We start from the raw sequence: 16,808 nt of genomic DNA on the forward strand, positions 1-16,808 counted from the left end.
CTTTCAGAGAAAATAATGGGAAAGGGTTTCAAGAGAAGCCACTCCTGGGAAGATCCCCTGGAGAAGGGGATAGCTACCCACTCCATTATTCTGGCCTGGAGAATTCCATGGACTGTATAGTCCATGGGGTCACAAAGAGTCCAACACGACTGAGCGACTTTCACTTTTCACTTTCTGATTTCTAGAAAGGTGGAGCCCATCCATCTTCTCTGCTTTGCATAAGGGGTACTTACTGAATTGGGGTGTCTTAGCTTATAGGAGGCTGCAGAGTCCTCGGCAGCAAAATCAAGCACAGTCTGATTTGCCCCAAAGGGAAAAAGAAGATGGTGGCCGTTAGAGAGGTGCACACACAGGCCTCGGCTGTAGAGTCCACGTGGCTTCCAGTTCCTTCTGTGGAGATGTGTACTTCCTACTGCAGGCCCCGCCTTTGTGAGGCAGACAGACAGGCCAAAATCAAGAGGACTTACAGACCCCGATCAATTCAGAGGTCATGGTTTGGGCAGTTCCCATGGTTAGTGATGGACCCCAAAGAGACCAAGCTCTTCTGCTCAGCTTGCAAAGAAAGGCCTAGTCTCCACGACAGTTCATCCCGGCTGGTCCGCGGCTACACGGGCCCTTTCAAAGTGGAGACTTTAAAGTACCACGAAGTCAGCAAAGCACACAAGCTCTGTGTAAACACCGTGGAAATCAGGGAGGATGCCCTGCAGACCGCCGCAGTCCCCAAGATCTCCAGTGACCTGATGGCCAACATGGAGCACTTTTTCCACGCTGCCTACTCGATCGCGTACCACTCGAGGCCCCTGAACGACTTCGAGAAGATCCTGCAGCTCCTCCAGAGCACGGGGACCATGATTTTGGGCAAGTACCGAAACCGTACCGCCTGCACGCAGTTCATCAAGTGCATCTCCGAGACTCTGAAGAAGGAGATCCTGGAGGACGTGCGCAACTCCCCGTGCCTGAGCGTGCTGCTGGACAGCGCCACGGACGCCTCCGACCAGTCCTGCGTGGGCATCTACCTGCGCTACTTGAAGGGGATGGAGGTGAAGGAGTCTTACCTCACGCTGGCCCCCCTCCACAGTGAGACGGCCGATGGATACTTCGAGACCATCATCTCGGCCCTAGACGAGCTGGACATCCCCTTCCGGAAGCCGGGCTGGGTGGTGGGCCTGGGAACCGACGGCTCTGCCCCGCTGCGCTGCAGGGGAGGCCTGGTGGAGAAGCTGCAGGAGATCCTGCCCCGGCTGCTGCCGGTGCACTGTGTGGCCCACCGGCTCCCCCTGGCCGTGGTCGATGCCTGCGGGGGCATCGGCCTGGTCAAGAAGTGTGACCGGCACATCCGAACCGTCTTCAAGTTCTACCAGTCCTCCAACAAGAGGCTGAATGAACTGCAGGAAAGCGCGGCTCCCCTGGAGCAGGAAATGGTCCGCCTGAAGGACCTGAATGCGGTCAGGTGGGTGGCCAGCGAGAGGCGCACGCTGAACGCGCTCACCCTGAGCTGGCCCGCCCTGGCCAGGCACCTCCAGAGCGTGGCGGACGCGGGTGGGCAGGTTGGGCACAGGGCCCAAGGCATGCTGAAGCTGATGAAGGGCTTCCATTTCCTCAAGTTCTGCCACTTCCTCTTGGACTTCCTGAGCCTCTACCGGCCTCTGTCCGAGGTGTGCCAGAAGGAGATCGTGCTGATCACCGAGGTGAATGCCATGCTGGGGCAGGCCTACGTGGCACTAGAGACCCTCCGTCACCGGGCAGGCCCCAAAGAGGAAGAGTTCAATGCCAGCTTCAGGGACGGGCGGCTCCACGGCATCGTGCTGGAGAGGACTGAGATGGCAGAACAGCGGTTCCAGGCAGACAGGGAGAGAGTTGTCCTGATGGGGATCGAATACCTCCAGCGGAGGTTCGATGCTGACCGTCCCCCGCAGCTCAGGAACATGGAGGTGTTTGACACCAAGGCCTGGCCAAGCGGGATGGCCCTGGCCAGTTTTGGGAATGATGACATCCTGACCCTGGCCAGGTATTTTGAGCTCTCGCTGCCCCCAGGATACAGCAAGCAGGCGCTGCTGGAGGAGTGGCTGGGCCTGAAGGCTGCGGCCCAGAACCTGCCGTTCTCCATGCTGTGCGAGCACGCACTGGCCCGGCACCGCCGCTTCCCCCTGCTCAGCCGGCTCCTGGCCCTGGTGGTCTGTGTGCCCATCTCCACTGCCTGCTGTGAGCGCGGATTCAGTGCCATGAACCGGATCAGGACCGACGAGAGGACCAAGCTCTCCAACGAGGTGATCAACATGCTCATGATGACGGCCGTGAACGGTGTGGCGGTCACAGAGTATGACCCCCGGCCGGCCATCCAGCACTGGTACCTGACCTCCTCAGGCCGGCGGTTCAGCCACGTCTGCACCTGTGCCCCGGTGCCGCCCCGCTCTCACGCAAGTAAGTATGCATGGCAGAGCTCCTAGACGCGGGGATGCCAAAGAGGAGAACCTCAGCTTCCCAGCCCCACCCTGAGCTGACAGCCTGGTAGATTCCGCTCAAGTCAGCCGTCACCACAGACTTGCTCTAAGGGGTCACGTGCTCAACTGTTTGCTAGACCAGTGGGTGCTCAGGACAGGTCACCTTAATAATTCAGCTAGACAGGCTGGACGCCCACACTGCAGGCCACAGGGTGCAGCACTAAGAGCAGGAAGTTCCAGAGCCAGGCTGCCCAGGTTCAAGTTCTAGTCATGCCGCTAACTAGCACGTGACCTCGGGCAACTTAATCTCTCTGTACTTTGGTTTTTCATCTGTAAAGTGAATTAATAACTCTGGGAGATGGGAAGGGACAGGGAAGCCTAGGGTGCTGCAGTCCATGGGGTTGTGAAGAGTCGTATACAACTTGGTGACTGAACAGCAACAACAGTGGTGCTTAGAACAGCGTCTGGCGGGTAACACCCATGGTGGTCGTTAAAGGTTCAGCTATGACCAGGACTAACTTGAGGACTGGACAAGTGCTGGCAGGGACACCACCTTGCCATGGTCTGTGGGGACCCTGTTTGCAGCAGGAAAAGGTCAGTGCAGGTCAGAGGGGCCGTGAGGACCGTGTTGCGTGGAGGAGAAGGTTAGGGGTTTCAGGCAGGGGAGGGGTCCATTAGAAGAGCCTCTCAACTCGCCTGGAGGGCTGGGCAGGGACTAGGTTAGAGGGGAAGTGATATTATCCCAGAGGCCCAGTTACTGAAAGTCTTAAGCAAGAAATTTCCCTTTTCAAGTAGTCACTGAACAAAGAAAACCAGAGCTTCTCCAGGCTGTGCACGGGGCTCTGTTCTGTTGCTTCCACTCTCATTCTGTCTCGGGGTCTGTGGTCATCAGCAGTGGACTGGCCTCAGGGTTGACAGAGGCTCTGTGGGAAGCAGGGTGGCCCTGGGCCTGCAGCTAGGCGGTGGGTGCAGGGAGGTGGGAGGTGGAAGTGGGGAGAAGGAGAGGGTGCTTCTGAGATAGTGTCCTTCACCCAGCATCTGTTGAACGAGTTACTCTTTGAGCTTGGCCCCCGGGGATGGAGGAGGTGCCCTCATCCGTGCCCTTCTGCAGGTTGTAACCACAGGGCGATGGGACTGTACCTCTGAAGCAAACAGAGAACCCAGCCAGATTTTTATATAATGAAACCTTCCTCCCCAGGCAGTTTCTCAGCCTCGGCACTGTGGACATTCGGGGCCAGATAGTTCTTCGTTGTGGGGGCCCGTCCTGTGCTCGGCCAACCCTGGCTTGCCCATTACACACCCACTGGTTACCAGCAGCACCTTCCCGGTTGTAGGAATCAGAAACGTCTCCCTCCAGACTCTGCCTAGGGTCCCCTGGGGGCAGAATCGCCCCATGAGCTCCGCTGCCCTTGGGTGGAAGAGTCCACAGAGTGGGACTCCCTTGAGCCCCAGAGAGCAGTCCTCATCCGCCTCCAGTCTGTTTTGCCAGGGGCTACTCCCCCAGCCTCCCTCGGGTGCAGCTGGATGTGGGGGGGATGGATTATCACCTGAACTGTTCTCTCCTGCTCACTGTACCTTCTCTTTCCTCCCACACGAGGGGCGGGGCTCAGGAAGAAGACTGGCGCGTTCTGCAGGGAGGAGCCCACCGCCCAGAAGCCTCCTGGCCTGTCCTGCAGGGAACCGATGGAGGTCCTGACGGCGTGCGTCCCGGAACCTCCTGAGAGGCTCCTGTGTCCCCTCCTTGGCCAGGAGGCCCCAGGCTGTCCTGCCAAAGCGCTCCTGTAGTAGGAACAGGAATCTGAGGGGTTCACTCCTTGGAGCCCCCTGCTGCCCTGGCCCCGTGATCGTGGTGACAGGCTCTGGGATTCAAGGCCGCCCGAGTCTTCACTGGGTGGGACTCTAAGCACCGGGAAGTGGGCAGTGACAAGGCAGTTAAAGCCACACCCTGGGAGGCAGGGGGTTAGGAGGTGCACGGCCTGTTTCCCGGGGCCCTTCTCCAGGCCCAGGGGGACCTCACAGCACTTATATATGCACAGAGGTTCTATCTCAAGCTCACTTTCAAGGTGCTTCAGCACGTAATCCCATCATGAAATCCCCAGCTTCTGGTGGCAAGGAGACTTTTCCGAAGTGGGAATGACAGCTGGGGGAAGGGGCTTGAAGGAGCACTCCGGCCCCTGGGTAGTTGGGGAGCATCCAGGGGGCAGCCCACAGCCTGAGGCACGAGGTGAGGGCAGAGGGTGAGCAGGACTGGGGCCGGCCTGGCTCCGGGCTGTCCCCCTGGCTCCACAGAAGCAGGGAAGCCTCAACCTCACATGGGAGACCTGCCTCAGAGGCTGTCTCTGCCTCGTCGCGGGGCCTGCCTCTGCGATGCAGCAGGCAGAACCCCTGCACCCTGAGCAGCCGACAGCTCCTGGACGGGAGGAGTGTCTCCCTGGAGGGACCCAGCGCTTCCCACCAGTCCAGCCCCTGTGTCATGCTGAGCCCTGGATTTCTGCGGAGCAGAGCGTAAGGACGAGTTTGCACTTGGGGGGCTTGGGATCCAGCCCCAGCTCTGCTTCAGGCAGTGGGTCAACTGTGATGGCCCCCTCCCTGTCTCCTGTGCCTTCGCGTCCCTCTCTGTGAAACAGCAGCAGAGAAGCCAAGTGCCTGTCAGTGCCCCGCCTTTGTGGGACTGCTGGCTGACAGCTCCTCTGCGGGCAAAGACGGGCCTCAGGAGGCAGAGTGGACTTGGCTGTCATCAGCTCTTGTCCCTGTCCCTTGCCACCGATGTCCTTATTGTGGGAGGAGGTGCCCTCAGCATAATGGTCTAGTCCATTCTTCCCAGAGGTGCTCTGGGGACCAGCCTGGGAATCAATAGGGGTGTTGGTGTAAATGTTTCAACACAGACCCACCTGATCAGCTCCCTGGGCCTGTTTCCCACAGGCCCACCAGGAACTTCATGGGCTCACTGAAGCCTGAGGAGACCACCCTGGCGGCACAGAGGGTGTCCCACACGATTCGGTTCCCCTTGCCTCTCCCCGTCTCCCTTTCCACCTGGAAGTAAGGCATGTTTCCTTCCAGGGCAGCTGCCCTGGGGAGGCCTAGGCTGCTTATCTGCCCGAGGACGATATGGTATCTGCCTCCCGCCTTCCTTTCCACAGGTGGGAAACCAGGGGAGCTTGGAGGGAAGGCTTCGGCCTTTCTCTGGCTTTAGACAGGCAAGAAGCAGTTCTCCATCCTGACTTGCTGCCGGGCCCCAAGTGGGGTCCCTGCTCTGTGCTTCAGGCCCAAGCAGTCTGACCTCGAGCAGACCCTGGAAAGGTGCTGAGAGCCCCTGAGATGTTGGTACCGAGTGCCTCATGGGCAGAACCCATGGTTCCCAGTGTTCCTGACTGCCTTACACCATCACTTTCCTGTTTTCTTCAGCTTTGAGCCAGGAGTTTTGTTCTCGCTTCCTGCCTTTTAACCTGTGACGCTGTGTCCTGGGGGCTGAGCTGTACCGTGGGCCCTTGGAGCTCTGGCTGTGCCACTGTCTCCACAGCCAAGATGGAGCCCAGGCCTCCCGACCCATTCACATGGGGCTCTACAGGGAGTTGAGGAATCCGTCCTTGGCCAGTTGCCTAGGGTATGACATGGCCGGGTGGAAGAGAGAAGGGCCCTTTCAAGTGGGGCTTTTATAGCTCCCACCTGACCTGTCGGGATTCCCATTGCGGAAGTTCCTGCAGCATCCTCCCCGTGGCAGCTGCCGTCCTTTAAGACTTCTCAGAGCAAGAGATTAGTCCTGCGAGCACCACTGTGCGTGAGCGCCACTGCACAAACCCCGCGTGCGGCGGAGGCCCGCCAGAGCTGCTCCTGCCCCTCCACACCTGTGCCCTGAGGAAGCCTCCAGTGCCAGCTGTGAGGAACTTGGGCCCCTTGGGCGGGGGGACTACTGAAAATGTTTATCATGGGAGGTTACACCGCCCAGTTCCTCAAGGAGCACAGCCGTGCTCTGGCTCCCCTCTGTTAGCTCATGGAAGAGAGGACGCTGGCCATTTTGCGGAGGATCCCAGGGCCGAAGCATGGAGAGACCTCGCCCCCTCGCCTCTTGCCCAGGCTGGCCCCTGTGTTTTGTTTCAAGAGTCTGGCAGCCTTTCAGACCCCAGGGCCTGGAGACCCCACTGTTGGAGAGCCTGCCTACTTTTGCCTGGAGAAAACAAGCTCAAGGGCGCTGGGTATGGAAGGAGCGAGCTCTCTGCCTTTGGCCAGAGCCCTAGCCCTGCCTCCACCCTTGTTCCCCACCTGTAGTCTCCATAGCGATGCCGAGAGGGCCGACAAGCTCAGTGACCAGCGGTATAACAGACAACGTGAGTTCAAGAGCCATAGAGACCAGGCAGGAGGTGGGGCCGGCCCCCGCCCTAGCCAGACGCAGAGGAGGTCAGCTCCTCCAGACCTTTTGCTTCCCTCAAACCCAGGTTCAGTTCCTAGGGTGCTAAGTACCTAAGGACCAGGTGATGATAGGCCTGTTCCCTCCATCCAGGGGTCCATCTGCCGAGGTCCACTTCTCTGGTTTCAAAGATGTGCAAAACACAGTTTAAGAAAACCATGTTCGATTTTCAACTTGTGTGCTATCCGAATAAAGCAGAGCTTTTCCCCATATATGCCTCTATCCCGTACGTAGCTCCTATAGGAAACCGTTGGGGCGGATCAAAGTCCGCCTCCGACCCCGAGTGTCGAGCTGCCGCGCATGCGCGAGCGGGGCGGCCGAACTCGCGCTCTCGGGGCGGCCGAACTCGCGCTCTCGGGGCGGCGGGGTCCTGCTGCGCATGCTCGGCGTCCCCTGCCCGGCCGCGACAAGTACTCAGCGGAGCGTCCGCAGCTCTGACCCGCATCCCGCGCCTGGCCATGACGGCGCATTCCTTCGCCCTCCCGGTCGTCATCTTCACCACGTTCTGGGGCCTCATCGGCATCGCCGGGCCCTGGTTCGTGCCCAAAGGACCGAACCGCGGGTAAGGATCGCGCGCGGCCCAGCCTCCCTGGGGACCTCTCTGCTCCTGGGCCCACCCCTCCTCCGGCGCGAGGCGGCAGCGGTGCAGCGGGCACTGGTCCGGGCGCACGGTGCTCCAGCCCTCCTCCCGGGTCCGCGCTGGGTCGCGAACAACCGGGTACAGGCGGGCTGTCGGGGCCAAAGGGCAGAGAAGGTCGTGCTGTCGAAAGGAGGAGACAGCTACGCCCGCGCCGCCCCCTGCCCACGCGCCTGGGAAGGTAGTCTGTGGCGAGCCACTTATGCAGCTTGTCCACTCCTGCCCAGCTGTGACCTTGAGCGTCCCTCACCTCTTCAAGCCTCACTTTCTTCTTGGGTCACTGGGGGTGATGATGACTCCTGCCTTTTAAGGCTGCTCTGAGGATTACACAAAATATATAAAAGTGTTAGTTGTGCATGGCACATACTGTATGGAATAATTTTTTGCCAGTGTCAGTGTTTCTTGGGGGCCCCCAGCAGGTTTCTATACCTGTGGCACCACTCACCGGTTTCTGCTTCATAGTCTCTTCAGCAGTGATGGGCCCTCACCCTTTGATGACAAGTTCCTCAAGGTGGAAGACTGTCTTTTCACCACTGTAGACCCCAGTGCCCAGCTCGGGACCGGCCTATGGTGCTTGGTAGTGCTGAGAGAATGGATCAGATGCTGATGTCTCTGGCGCCAACCTCAAGCAGAGGTCATAGGGCCTGGTTTGGGTTAGGGTTAGCTTCAGCTGGAGGCTGCATATGGGTGTTTCCTCTGTTTTTCAAGATTCTTGGGGCTGGGGTCCCATGGCCTCGCCTTGTGAACCGTTTTAGTGCATCAGCTCTCCTACACACTTTGGTGAGTTTTTTCCTTGTAACTGAAGTCTTTCCTGTTGCATTTAAAGCCTCTGCTTCCAGTCTTGGAGTGGGACTCAAGGCAACCAGCCCCTATTCTCAGTGTAACTGCTTACTTTGCCTCAGAGATGACCCTCGGTCTCCTTGCTTCTTGCTCTGTCTTCTGTCTTCCTTCCCTTTGCCCAGTGAATTTTGGATCCCAGAGACCACTCCACGGTGGGTGGCTGCAAATGCAGCTGTGTGCAGTGTCGTTCTCCAACATGACTCCTCTACGACGGAGAAACAGTGGGTGATGGAGAAGGGACATAGGTGAAGGGAAAGATTCATAATGTAAGTTGGATGTGGTCGAGGTTGGCTTGCCCAAGAGGTGACACTTGGAGTTTTTCTTTTCCATCTAGCAATTCTTACCTAAGAAGATCTCAGCCTCCTTGTGTTCAGGTGGCATCAAGAAGGCCAGAGGGAAAGGGGTTGGCACCAGGAGCTCTTTCTCTGGCCTTGGCGAGGCCTCCTGAGGGCGCTGCTTCAATCCATCCTGACCTGACATCCTCTTCCATTGCAGAGTGATCATCACCATGCTGGTGGCCACCGCCGTTTGCTGTTACCTCTTGTAAGTACTGCTCTCCCAGCTCCTAGTCCGCAGGGGCCCTTCTCCTCCCTTCTTTCCTCCTCTCCCAGCCCTGCTCTCACCTCTGTCCTGGTACCAACGTATTCAGCTCTTGAAAGGCTGAGTCTGTAAACCATAGAAGAGGAGGGGTTTGGAGTAGCAAAGAGAGCGACAGGCTGGGAGTTATGAACTCAGGGTTCTGGTTCTGAGTGTATCATCTGGACAAGCTCTGCCATGTCCACGGGCTGCGGTTGTCTCATCTGTGACATGAGTGAGTGGGGCCTGCTCGGTGCCTGTTGTCCCCGATGGGCATCAGAATCCCCTGGAGAGATTGTAAAACACAGGTTTCAGAGTTCCACCTTGGACTCACTACATCACAGTTCTCACAGTCTGCACGTGGGAATCTGTGTTTTTATTTAAAATTTATTTATTTGTCTGCATCAAGTCTTAGTTGCAGCACACAGAGTCTTGTGTTGTGGCGTGAGGGGCTTAGTTGCCCCACATGTGGGATCTTAGTTCCCCAACCAGGGATTGAACTCACATCCCTAGCACTGGAAGGCAGATTCTTAACCACTGGACCACCGGGGAAGTCCCTCCAGGAATCTGTATTTTTAATGCATGTCCCTTAGTGCTTGTGATGCAGACCATTTAGAACCACTGGGTGAACAGTGGTCTTCAAACTTGGAAAAATAAGTACATATAGAATACTGTCCTATATTCCAAGTCCTGGGATACAGGACACATACCAAGAGATGCGAGTGCCTGGACCATGTGAGGGGGTCAATTTCCATGTCAGTAGGGTCTAGGTGTTCTCTTTCTATAAGTGCCTTTCATGGTAGCCCCTCCCCTTTTGCAAAAGAGACACTCCGCCATTGCTCCCCAGTTCTTCTATGTCAGCCTGCTCCATGTTTAAATCTCCCTGGCTGCCAAATTGAGGAATAAGTCCAAGCTCTGGTTTTGAGGGAGGCCTCTCTCATGAGCAGTTGGTGGTGGCAGTTTAGTCACTTAGTCGTGTCCGACTCTTGTGACCCCATGGACTTAGCCCACCAGGCTCCTCTGTCCATGGGATTCTCCAGACAGTTAAGCCATCTTAAGTCGGAATGGCTTCCCTGTGTGCCCCTGGGGGCCGTCTTACCTCTTCTCTAACGCCCTGAGTCCAGCCCCAACACAGGGATCTTATAAATCTACAAAACAAGTCAAACCAAACCTAAACCCAAACCCACGTGCCCAGACTGAGCCCCCGAGCTGGCTGCAGTGCGGATGTCTCCGAGGGACCCTTCCCTCTGAAACCCAGACCGTCCATGTGCTGGGTGGATCCTGTGACCACTGGCGTGGTGCATGGCGGAGTTCCTGGTGCCCCGGGCTCACCTGCACTGTGCTGTCCCTGGCAGCTGGCTCATTGCCATCTTGGCTCAGCTGAACCCCCTGTTCGGGCCCCAGCTGAAGAATGAGACCATCTGGTACGTTCGCTTCCTGTGGGAGTGACCGTCGCCTCTGCGGCCCCAGGTACTGCCGGGCGGGCGGGCAGGCAGGGGTGGGGAGGACGAGGTCAGGCAGGGTTGCAGGACTTTGCATGTGGACACAGGTGGTCATTTATTATGAAGAACAAACCCCTGAGCACCTGCTCCGGGCCCCCCCCCCACCCCCACGCTGTGCTGGGCAGCACAGACAGAAGATCAGGGTCCTGGGGGGAGCACGTGGGCCCAGCCTCACTCGTGGGTTCCCAGACCCCCGAGGAGGCAGCGGAATCTGTTGGGAGGGTGGGTTCAGGGGTGGTGATGAGCCGCGGCTCCCCAAGGCGGGGCTGGGGGGCAGGGTCTCCACCGCGAGGCCATGACCCTGTCACGTGATGTGATTTCAGGTGCCCCCGCTGTCCAGATGACCGTGGCTCCACTGTCCCTGATGACCCTTTTGTCACCGTCCCCCCACCTCCGTCCCCCTAGCTGTGTCCGGTCCCTCTGCGCCCCCCACCTAAGGCCTGCCGGGTTCTGGAAAGTCCCGCCTTCCCCAGCTCAGGAAGGCCGAACTCAGAGCCAGCCCTCAAGTTCCCTCTGCCCGCTCCTCCCCAAGTAGGTTCTGGCTGGAAGCTGACTAGGGTGGGGGCTGCCTTGTACTACAAGGGGGAGCCCAAGGTCGGCCGGGGCATCGGCATCCTGGGGAGGAGGGCTTGGAGCCAAGATGCTCAGAGGCTGGAGAGGAAGCCCTAGGGAGGAGGCTGGGTCCTGCAATGCCCAGCTCTGTGATCCCGGAGCATCTGCCCGCATGAGGTCCTTACCCGTGAGATGGGCCGTGGCGAAGGCCCGTCTTGGGAGTTCTCCTTTGATTTTCTGACATGCTTTGATGTGAAATTTCTGGAAACGTTGACATAAAGGTCAAACACTCACACACAAAAAGCGCCACAGTAATTTGGATCAAGATTGAAAAGCTGTATGTTCGGCATCCTTTATCCTCCGAGTAACTCAAAGGGGCTTGCCCAGGAAGTGGCATCTCCTCTGCATATTCTCTCCCCGCCTCCTCCCTGACCTGGGCCTCCCTGTCTGGGGATCGGGCTACCTCCCTTCCCGGGGGCTCAGCCTGAAGCAGCTCCCCCTGCACCTCAGGCCTAGACTCCCCATGGGAGGAGGATTTCTGAGCCCCTCGAGGTCGCCTGGATGGAGGGAGGGCGAAGACAGACAGGTGTGAGTGATGTGTGGGCAGCGCCGTGGGCCCTGAGGACTGTCCCCAGTGCAGGCTGGGAACCCCTGGCCTGGTGAGGACCGCAGGCAGAGCTTGCGGGCATGGACCAGAGGGAGCCTGGGGCTCCAGCCCGTGCGCTCACTTCCCCCAGCAGAGTTGGGGCAGACACCTGACAGTCCCAGAGCTGACTCGAGTCCCCGACTCCATTCTGCCACGCTGCCTCCCTGGGGAGGGGGACGCCAGTCTCTTGTCTTTATTGACTTTGTTCGATTGGCATTCTGTTCAGCGGGCATCTTTTTTGGCACAGTGGTGGAATGTGGTACATCTTCCCTGGATTTCTTGCCTCTGGGCTTGGCCTCTTGCTCAGATGGGGGCCTCTCTTTGGCATTCCTCCACCCCCTTTCTGGCCCCCTTGCTGTGCTGAGCTCTGCGGCCCCCTTGGAGTGGGGCGCTGAGCCTCGTGGCCATGTCTAGTGACTCATGAATGAAAGGGGGGGAGACTCCTGTCTGGGAGCCGAGTCCTGGCTGAGGCCGTTTGCTGCCTGTCGCACCCCTGCCCGCCCAGCTCCCGTTTCCTCGGTGGGAGGATTTGAGGGGCAGGAGAGGGGCCTGGCAGCTGCTTGGCCCTGCAGCCCTGGAGTATGGACATCAAGGACTACGTTTTCCTGAGACCTGACAGCGAGTACAACTTCCCGGATTCTGCCCAGAACCAGGCCTGGCAGGAGGAGGAAGACGGAGGACTCTTTCAAGTGGAACTTTGCCCACCTCCCAGCTGTGATTACAGGGAGTACACGGCCTCTGGGGTCTGCAATAAAGCCTGTTCCCAGCTTGTGGTGCGTGGCCTGCCTCCTTCCTAAGTGTTCCTAAATATCCATGGTTCCCTGCACAGGGGAGGGTGATGGAGTGAGCAGAGAGAGGAGCTCCGGGAGGAGCAGCTGGGAAGCTAGGGGTGGGGTGAGTGGAGAAGGGACTGGGAGAAGTGAGGAGCCTGGATTCATCCAAAGTGAATGTGAAGCCATGAAAGGGATGGGGGGCATGAGATGTGACCCCACTAGGCTTCTAGGATGATCTCTGCTCTGGGCGTAATGGGCCCCAGATGAGAGTGGTGGGGAGGATGGGGCCCCATGAATGGGTGAAGGGCTAGTTAGGAGATCAGGGGGCCCAGCGAGGGCTGTGGGAGGAGGGATGAGGGAGATGCACCCTGCAGGGAGCTGTGGACAAAGGGGTGCCCAGGACCTGGTGGCTGGAACCTGTCAGCAACAGGCCGCAGAGGAGAAGTGATGATCTGGGGCATCCTGTGTGTCCTGGTGAGCCCGGTCTCCCTGTGGAGATGCCCAGCAAGTGGTTGGATGCTTGGGTTTGGAGATCAGGATGAAGCTGTGGCCTGAAGACCTGAGATGTGTGTGTGTCTGTCCCCGAGTTCTCACTGAACAACTGGGTGGCAGCCTCTGTCCCGAGGAGCCCCCACCCCCCACCCCCCACTCTCTGGGGAGTCTCTGCAGCCCAGGGCAGGCAGAACCCTCCCAGCAGGCTGCCTCCCCTCCCCTCCCTCCCTTTCTGCCTTTGCAGCCATTCAAGGAGAGAGAGCTTGGGACGTCCTCCCGGGGTCTGTGCTCACTCTGTGTGGATGCTGCGGCTCTCAAAGCTCTCAGCCCACCTCAGTGCAGGGAGGAGGGGGGACCACAAGGCGAGCAGGTTTTGTCAGAAATAAACACAATCAGACATCAGTTAAAGCCGTGAAAGCACGTTTTATTCTGTAACAACTGACAGGGAAATGAGAACGCTGCGGGATCTGGGCATTTTGGCAGGAAGGTGAAAGCCGGGAGTGGGGGTGGGGTGGTGGTGGTGTGGACAGGGCCCAAGCAGAGCCAGGAGTGAAAAGTCACAAAGGGTTGGTAGGCACAAGTGCGGCTAGGCCACTGAGAACGGGACACGGGCCCAAGCTTTCCTGAGTTCATCTCAGAAGGAGGGTTCTTAAGAGCCACCCCTGGGCTGCAGGAGATACATCTCTCTCCCAGAGGGACCGAGGAGGATCCACAACCGTGAATGCACGGTTGAGAAAGGGCGGAGGGGTGGGGGTCAGAGGCCCGTGGTCGGGCACTGGCTAGAACAGACAGTATATTCTAACAGTACGTCCTTCTGACAGCCCAGAGCTTGGTCAGACAGGAACCCGGCGTGGCCAGGGATGTGGCTTAGGCAGCCAGAAGCCAAGCCAGGCTGGTTGAATCTCCTAGTGCTGGGTGTGGACGGGCTTGTTTGTTTCAAGCAGGAAGTACCCTACCACCCCCTTTCCCTTGCCAAGTGGGATGGAAATCAGTAAATGACTGTCTCTGACACAGACACTCACTACATGAAGCAAACGATCCCTGAAGATGGGCAGTGGTCAAGGGTGGGACACCCCTGCCCACCCCTAGTGGCAGAGTGGAAAGCTTAGCTCAGCTGCACTCACAGAGGCTGGCCAGCAGAGGGCAGATTATGCCGTCATTGGGAGTGCAACTGCTCTGCACTGATGTTAGAGGGTGTGGCAGTTATAGGGAATGGGGAAGATTTTCCAGATGGTACTGGAGCCTGGGTGAAATGTCACTGAACGATATGTAACTGCAACAGCCAGGTATTTCTGGGGAAATCCAAAGGGCGGAGAACTAAGGAACCTTGGCAACTGGATGCTCCTGTGAGGCCAGGCTTCCCAATGATCTTCCGTGACTTATCCCCACCTCAACATCCTGAGACCTGGCACGTTCCAGTCTACGGTAGGGACACCCATCGGCCCAGTGGAGAGGATGAAGGTGTCTGTTACTGCAGGCTGCAAGGCCAGCCTCCCTGATGAAACACCTAGACCAAGGCCTGTGATGAGGGCCTTTGGGTTGCTTTGAACAAAAAATCAGTGTGTAAATAACACTGGGAATGCGAACAGCAGAGAAATCAAGTGGGGGTGGTTGCTGTCCGCTCCTGAGAATCTCCAGGGTCGCATGCGGGACATGATCTTTGTTTATAAGCCTTGGGGTTTCCAGAAATGGAGTCAGTTGCCAGCCACTGCAGTTTTGCTTGACTTGGAGCCAGAAGGGTGAGGGCCGGTGACCAAAGTCTGCACTAGCTCAGCGCACGCTCCATGTAATGAACCTGGGTGAGAATCACCCAGAACAAACAGACCCATAGAATGCTGGGACTAAAGCCAGGCCCATCAGGAAAGGATCTCCAGGGCTGGAGCGAGGATCCCAGACTTTTAATCCCAGTGCTCTGGGTCATTCTTAGGCAGGCCCACACAGGTCTTAGGACCCGAATTTTGGAATCATGCAGTGGTATTTCTGTGCTGAGACATAAAGAGCCAGAGCTCCGTGGAGCCTCTGGAAATGTCATCTAGCAGTTTCGGGAGCACCAAAGTCTTCAGGGATTACGGGGTGTCTGAGTGGACTCTAATCCCAGTACCACGTGGCCCAGCAGAGGCCAGGTGAGGGACAGGGTGTCACACAACCCCAGCTGAACTTTGGCTCACCCTGCAGGCATCTGCTCCGAAAAGGGTTGGGGTGGATATTCTCAGAAACCCGTACAGCTCCCACCTCAGCTCCCTGATCTGGGTATTAAGGGCTATGATGGCACCAAGGCTTTCCCTCTGCAGTAAAGGTCAGCCTTTCCTCCCCTGACAAAGACCCAGGAGACATCAATGAGTGATCCTCTGTGCCTGACCACTCCCCATCTTGTACAATGGGAGCATGGGGCCACAAGGACCATTGCCAAAGTCTGGGCTCCCTGTCCCCCAATGCCTAATAGAAACATGGAGACAGAGTTTGGAGGAAATTGAAAAGAGTAGCTTTATTATTTTTTGTCAGGCAAAAGGGATGCATAGCAGGCTAGAGCCTGAAGAGCTGTGTCCCCTTCTCTTGGGAGTAGGGAGAGGATTTATATACTCTTGAAGGTCTTGCTTTTTTTTTTTTTTCCTCTTGCAAAGTTTCAGAGTGACTACAGCTGGCATCAGGCAACTCAATAGCTGGGTCTGGTGTCCCTGAAGTTATTGGCCTGTGACCTTTCTGAAATGCAGGATGCCACAAGAGAATATATGGGGGAAGAAGAATGCCAGGTGCAGGGTGTAATCTATATGGAGTCAGAGAGTAATTAGCTTGGTGAAGAACAAGTCCAGCTACAAGTGTCTGTTAGTGGTAACAGCTAAAGCATACCCAAGGTTGTTTACCTTTTGGAGGCCTGTTTGGCCGGTGTGTGCCAAAGGCTGTTCACTCATTTCTGGTTTTGCTGCAACAGGATCATGGCATAGCCTGCAGCCTTCACCCGTGCTGATACCAGGGGCAACAGCTGTGCTCTTGGTCTGCAGCAATTGATTCAGCAAACAAATTTTTCTCTTTTTTTCTGTCTGATCAGCCTCCCAGAGGCCTTTCACTTAGACTGAGCCGCAGGAACTGGGCTGCCTGAGTTCAAAGTCCAGCTTCTCCAGTAATTAGTTGAGTGAAAGTTATTTAATCTTTCTGAGCTTCGGTTTTATCACCCAGTTGGTATGATACTACTAGTGCCTGCCTTGTAGAGGTTCTGAGTGAAGAGTGAAGTCGCTCACTTGTGTCTGACTCTTTGCGACCCCACGGACAGCAGACTACCAGGCTCCGCCGTCCATGGGATTTTCCAGGCAAGAATACTGGAGTGGGCTGCCATTTCCTTCTCCAGGGGATCTTCTCTACCCAGGGATCGAACCTGGGTCTCCTGCATTGCAGTCAGACGCTTTCACGTCTGAGCCACCAGGGAAGACCTGTAGAGGTTGTGACTGTGTGATAAATGGGTTAATAGTGCCTGCCTCCTCAATAAATGCCATCAACAAATCACGTGACTTTTACATAGTAACTCTACCTTCATAGTTCCCTTCATTCTGCCAGGATCTCAGCTTCCTTCACCTTTTCTTATTCCCATCACGGACTCTACACCGATCCACCTTGTGGAGCAGAAAGTGGCAAGCACCCTGAGTGCTTTGATGTGTGAGATAGAACCTGGGAAATACGTGCCACAAAAAGTACCCAGAGCTTGTTTATGCAGCTGTATTTCTGTGCTTTGTGTTAAATGTCCTTAACGTAGTCTATAAATGTACTGTCCTCTTGATAAAACACTCATGCTTTGGGGGTGTGGGGATGAAGAGGGAATGGGTACTAGACTAGATCTGCTGAATCTAAAGTTCTTGGGGAAAATAAATGTTTAAGAAACAACCAGGAGATTTCATAAAAAGCAGAATATTGACAAGAACACTAGCCCTCCCAGATATTTAAAAGTATTGTGA

The 16,808-nt window shown here is 56.9% G+C and overlaps 2 protein-coding genes across 2 annotated transcripts in view; both read left to right on the forward strand.

Annotated features, from left to right (window-relative positions):
- ZNF862 (zinc finger protein 862) overlaps positions 1 to 4,331 on the forward strand; it is a 33,328-nt gene extending 28,997 nt beyond the window's left edge. Inside the window, exons 7-8 of the mRNA XM_068973395.1 lie at positions 313 to 2,421; positions 4,039 to 4,331. Coding sequence (XP_068829496.1) covers positions 313 to 2,421; positions 4,039 to 4,226 — 2,297 coding nt within the window. The 3' untranslated portion in view covers positions 4,227 to 4,331. The remainder of the gene's footprint in view (positions 1 to 312; positions 2,422 to 4,038) is intronic.
- A 2,870-nt stretch (positions 4,332 to 7,201) lies between these two features.
- ATP6V0E2 (ATPase H+ transporting V0 subunit e2) lies at positions 7,202 to 12,351 on the forward strand. Its single transcript, XM_068972707.1, has 4 exons — positions 7,202 to 7,408; positions 8,819 to 8,866; positions 10,255 to 10,369; positions 10,725 to 12,351. Exons 1-3 carry the CDS (start codon positions 7,305 to 7,307, stop codon positions 10,346 to 10,348), a joined length of 246 nt encoding a protein of 81 aa, XP_068828808.1. The 5' UTR covers positions 7,202 to 7,304; the 3' UTR covers positions 10,349 to 10,369; positions 10,725 to 12,351.
- Positions 12,352 to 16,808: the final 4,457 nt, after the last annotated feature.

The sequence above is a fragment of the Capricornis sumatraensis genome, chromosome 5 (genome assembly GCF_032405125.1).
Source record: "Capricornis sumatraensis isolate serow.1 chromosome 5, serow.2, whole genome shotgun sequence".
Taxonomy (NCBI): domain Eukaryota; kingdom Metazoa; phylum Chordata; class Mammalia; order Artiodactyla; family Bovidae; genus Capricornis; species Capricornis sumatraensis.